A 6,010-nucleotide genomic window follows, 5' to 3' on the forward strand; every position below is an offset into this window, starting at 1 on the left:
CAGAATACACTGCTTTTTTTACTTTCATCTCTGGTAAATATCATTTAACTTCCAATTTGTATTTTGTTGAATTGTTGGTCAAAATTTGATTTTTTTTGACGCAGATTACTCAGAAGTACAACAAATTTTCCAGAAAACATATTTTTAAAAATAACTCTATGATGTATTAAATACAACAAATTTGATTGCATAGAATCCGGTTAAAATTTTAAGACGTATTTTTTTAGTTGTATCTTAAAAGATACAGTGCGCATTTAAGGGTTAAGTAACAATCGTCAACTGTGGTGGGAAATATACCACACAATTTTGAAATTTTATTGTTTCAAAAATAGAGGCATAATAAATATACACAAATAATCCTTTAATTTAGTAATATGGAGTGGGAATACTTCTCAACGCTACATTGAAAAAAAAACCATGCTCGGTTCCTAAGATTTTGTCTTTACACTAATGATTTTGGTATTGATTCCGAGCCAAAGAAGTGGAGAATTAAAATAAGGATACTTTTAAGACTCTCTTTCTCATTCTCTTTTAAATTTGGGGTTTGTGTACTTGCTTCTAGGAAGCAAATTTAAATTTTTCGCTCTTTCAGTTAAAATTTTTGGTACATTTTCCCTATATCGGTGATATACTGAAAAAAAAAAAATATTGTCGTGAGATCAAAGATTTCATGTCCTTAAAATACGAATACGAATTTTGCTTAGCATAGAAAACGCATTTCGCTGATATAAAGTTTTTCCCCGTGTCCAAAAGTCGATAAACTTTTCAATAAAGTCGTTTTGTCCTTATAGTTAGGTGATTCGACTTAAAAATGGGTATCTTTAAATTAAAGAACATTTTCTTTGACTAAGATCAAGGTAATAATTCAGAAAAATTCTTCAAAATTAATGAAATAGTTTTTAAATTTGTTGACTTTTTGCATCTTGAATACAACGAAAACAAATCGTTCAAAATTAGGATTTACTTTTCAAAACTTTATTTTAAAACGTTTTTTACTTAAAAAAGCATGGCATAATTTAAGATGTCGTTAACACATTTTTAAAGGACATTGATACCACATGAAGAAAAAAGCTTAATAGTCGAATAAATTTAAATTTATTTCTAAAATCAAGTACGCAAAACTCAAATTGTGTCCTAAAAGTATCCTTACTTCAATTCTCCACTTCTTTGGCTCGGAATCATTAGTGTAAAGACAATCTATGGAACCGGGAATCCTTTTTTTTTTAATGTAACGATGGGGGTAAAATAGGTGCGATAATCTCTACATATGTTGTTCCTCTCGATACAACTTTTGCATATATGATTATCCAGCCATTTATATAAAATTCCCCTTTGCACACCCTCATATTTGGTACCATTTAAAAGTAGACAATACAACATGTAAATTAGTAGTTCAACCAAGAAAATAGGCACAAATATGGAATTTCAATCCATAAATCATAAGCTTCTGTTATTGTGAAAAGAGCAAATCTCTAAAAAGCATCATTGAATAAATTCACCATGAAAGATGGATGGATGGATGGTCGGTCATAGTAAAGATTTGAGTTGTATGTCCGCTTACCGCATGCAATCACTTAACATTAATCGGCGCGAACTCAAACCGTTAAGACGTGATTCGAATTTGAATTATTGTGTAAATCGCAAATGTCATAACGGCGACACAAAAAATTCAAGCAGAAGAAAAATGTGTGTAAATAAGGCAACGGACCACAGAAGATATGTTCTTTAAAAGAAGGTTTTGCAGTTCGATTTGTTTTTGTTAAAAAAAAAAAACTTCTAAATTGTGAAAAAAACGCTCACCAAAAAAACATAAAAACAAATCTGGAATAATTTAAAGTGAATCATATGCGCATGTATAGCAAAAAAAAAAAAAGAAAACAAAAACACAAGAGTTCGGGATTGAACAAATTACGGCGAAATTGAAACTGGGATATTCGCTTCAGAATAAGAACAAACAAAATTAAATTAACGAAGAAACAAAATGTGTACTTTTTCTGAGTGATTCTATGAATTTTAGAATTTTGTTCCCATTTTATATAAATACCGGTTCTTGCATTTTGAAGTCATCACATAGTGGAATTGTATTGAATAAGAACACCAGAGCTGACCGTTTGGATAATATTGGAAAAATACTAAAGCTTCAACCAAAGCCACATCGAATCCTTCTGAACATGGATATCATCAAATGGATTTTCATATTTCTATCCCTTGTCCTATGGACGGATATTTGTGCTGCCATATTTCTGAAACCATTGATTAAAAGTTTAAAAAGATCACTTTGGTATGGTGCATCCGATTCCAGCTATGGCTACCATAATTCCTATCCCTATGGATATAATAATTATAACAGTTATGGTTATCATTATGGTGGTGGAGGAGGAAGCAGCCGTTATGGATCATACTATAGACCTAACAAGAGAGGTGGTGGACACAGGACCGGTCGCACTTATACCGATATTGCCAAGGTGATAAATGCCAATCCGTATGCCTTCGTTGGTTCCAGACCATTTCCTGCCCAACCATTCTATCCTATTGGTGGATAGTGGAATTTGGTGGATTATATTTAGTTTATAGAATAGTTATAGCCATAAATAGAAAACAATTTGTAGAAATTCCTATACATAGAATTATTAAAAAAAATATATATATATAAAATTATACGTAGAAAAATATATTCGCGACTTAGGTTTTCCTTTCTAAAAACGGTATTGGATAACCACATAAGGAATAAACTGCACAGAAAGTTAACGAACTGTCAACATTCTTATTTAAAAGACAAATCTGTGAATTAGGTGCTACATAAATTTTTTTTGTTTTGGACCAACATTTTTCCAAAATTTGACCAAAATTCGTACTAGGGGTCCATTTTTTCAAATTAAATTAATATCATTTAAAAGTTAAAATTTTTTTCCAAAATTTTACTTCGATAGAAAATTTTATTTCTATAGAAACTTTTATCAAAATTTTATTTCTATAGAAAAATTTGTCAATATTTTATTTCTGTAGAACATTTTGCCAATATTTTATTTCTATACCAAAATTTTTCCAATATTTTATTTCTATAGAAAATTTTGTCAAAATTTTATTTCTATACAAAAATTTTGCCAATATTTTATTTCTATAGAAAATTTTGTCAATATTTTATTTCTATAGAAGATTTTGTCAAAATTTTATTTCTATTGAATACACCCTCAAAAAAATCGCTTCTTTAACATATGTTCCAAACATATTTTGCAGGAAGCACATATGTTATTGGATAGTGCCGAAACATTAATATGTTTGTTTTATGTGAACATATTATATGTTTGGAAGCATTTTGTGCCAAAAATATTATATGTTTGGAAGAATTTTTCCCAACCACGATTGTGCTCATTCCTCGTAATTTTCACTTCCACGAAATTTTTTAGTTCTTGGCACCTTTTTCTGTAATACAAATAATGTTGAAGAAATTATTCACTTTTATAAATTTTTTAAATTTTACCTTTCGCCTGCACGGAGAATCGAACCGAGGACCATACAGTTTGTAAGCCAACACACTATCCACTGGGCTACGTAGCTGTTACAGTCACCATTAGATAATTATCGTTATAAGTTACATTTATATAGCATAGTTTGCAGCGCCCACGAGCCCATGCAAACATAACATTATTTAACAGAAACATACATTTGTTTGCCACGTGGAGCAATGGTTAGCATGTCTGCCTTGCATGCAAAGGGTCGTGGGTTCAATCCCTGCACATGTATATTTATTCTATATTAAATTATTATAATGAAACTTCGAAATTTGGGTTATTAAAGATTTATAGTCAGTAACAGTGCTTGATATAAACGAAATTGACTGATTTTTGGATAAAATATTATTTTTTATTGCAAAAATAACAATTTTGTAACAAAAACTGTTTTTGGTACAAAACTTTAAAATTTGGAAGGAATTCAAAAACTCTAACAAAAGAAGAACGTGGAGTCGAGTATAAACATACATAAATAATTTTATAATATAAACATAAATTTATTTAGGCGTGAACAGTTTTTTACTAGCATTTAACACCATCGCTCTAAAATGCCTTTACTTTTCTTTAATTATTCATTTTAAAGAAAATAAATTTTTTAAATTGTTTTATCTGTAAAACTCGAACTTAATGCCCGCTTTTATATTTGATGGTGTCCGTCAACTCCTCGTGGACTACTTAATAATAAAGAGAAACTAAACTTTGTTTTTATACATTTTACTGTGTAACTTTTCACTATTTCTTCCTTATTTCATTTTACTGTCCCAACTCTAAAAAGAGTATAGTGCCCTTTCGTTATTTTTATGAAGACCCCTGATTTATTTTAACGAACCAAGAAAAAAATTGTGCCCATAATGCCAAATGATAAACAAAACCCATGTCCACACATACATAAAATGCTGCTCTCAAGGTGAAAACATATGCTGTTTGTTTTTCAAATGTCTGTTCTCTTGGTTCCGAATGTCTATTCTCTTTATTCAAATTAAATAATATTTAGACTTAAGCATATCAAAATTTTGACCTTATCATAAAACAGTTTTCCGAAACAACATACAAGCGGTTTCTCTTTTGATTCTTTTGCTGTGTTATGTTGATATCTTTCGTCAACTCTCCCGGTTTCCATCTCTATTTCTTTCTCTATACTCTCTCTGTCGCTTTGAATAAAATATCACAACATATGTATGTTTAGTCGAAATTTGTAAATTTATATATGTTTGCATTCACACATATGATTTTTATGAAACATTCATGCCCCAAACATAATATATTCTAACATATTAACATAGATGTCCCAAACATTTAGTGTTAGTTTAGGAACATTACATGTTCGTACTTAAATATATTGTGTTTTAAAATTGTGCCCGAAACACATTTTGTTTATATCGGAACATATGAAAAACATGTTTTTCTAACAGTGTATATATAGTCAAAATTTTATTTCTATAGAAAATTTTGCCAAAATTTTATTTCTATAGAAAATTTTGCCAAAATTTTATTTCTATAGAAAATTTTGCCAAAATTTAATTTATTGTTGTTTTTGATTTCAGCTTAAAATCGGAACGTTCAAGTGTAGTTCACTTTGAGTTGAGTGAATTACCCGAATTTATTCTGATAATTGATTGATAGGTTTGCTGATGAGGAATGTGGTAATTCCGAAACAGCTGTACATCCAAACATCTTGCAGTCTATAGGGCTTTGCCCAAATAAATTTGACAAGATGCTTTTCCTCTGTTGGTTAAGCTATATTTGTAGTTTAGTCAATGCATGGTTTTAAGCTGAACTCAAAAACAACAATAATGATTGAAGAGACAACCAACAATAACAAACAAAATTTTATTTCTATAGAAAATTTTGTCAAAATTTTATTTTAATAGAAAATTTTGTCAAAATTTTATTTTTATAGAAAATTTTGTCAAAATTTTATTTTTATAGAAATTTTTGTCAAAATTTTATTTTTATAGAAAATTTTGTCAAAATTTTATTTCTATAGAAAATTTTGTCAACATTTTATTTCTATAGAAAATTTTGTCAACATTTTATTTCTATAGAAAATGTTGTCAACATTTTATTTCTAGAGACAATTTTGTCAAAATTTTATTTCTATAGAAAATTTTGACAAAATTTTATTTTTATAGAAAATTTTGTCAAAATTTTATGTTTATAGAAAATTTTGTCAAAATTTTATTTTTATAGAAAATTTTGTCAATATTTTATTTCTATAGAAAATTTTGTCAAAATTTTATTTCTATAGAAAATTTTGTAAAAATTTTATTTCTTTAGGAAAATTTTGTCAATATTTTATTTATACATTTTATTTTTATAGAAAATTTTGTCAAAATTTTATTTTTATAGAAATTTTTGTCAAAATTTTATTTTTATAGAAAATTTTGTCAAAATTTTATTTCTATAGAAAATTTTGTCAACATTTTATTTCTATAGAAAATTTTGTCAACATTTTATTTCTATAGAAAATGTTGTCAACATTTTATTTCTAGAGACAA

At 28.0% G+C, this 6,010-nt stretch overlaps 1 protein-coding gene across 1 annotated transcript; it reads left to right on the forward strand.

The window, feature by feature from the left end:
- The first annotated feature begins 1,557 nt into the window (after nucleotides 1-1,557).
- Nucleotides 1,558-2,674, forward strand: LOC142219574 (uncharacterized). The gene has a single exon (XM_075288502.1). It carries the CDS (start codon nucleotides 2,007-2,009, stop codon nucleotides 2,541-2,543), a length of 537 nt encoding a protein of 178 aa, XP_075144617.1. The 5' UTR covers nucleotides 1,558-2,006; the 3' UTR covers nucleotides 2,544-2,674.
- Nucleotides 2,675-6,010: the final 3,336 nt, after the last annotated feature.

The sequence above is a fragment of the Haematobia irritans genome, chromosome 1 (genome assembly GCF_050003625.1).
Source record: "Haematobia irritans isolate KBUSLIRL chromosome 1, ASM5000362v1, whole genome shotgun sequence".
Lineage (NCBI taxonomy): Eukaryota > Metazoa > Arthropoda > Insecta > Diptera > Muscidae > Haematobia > Haematobia irritans.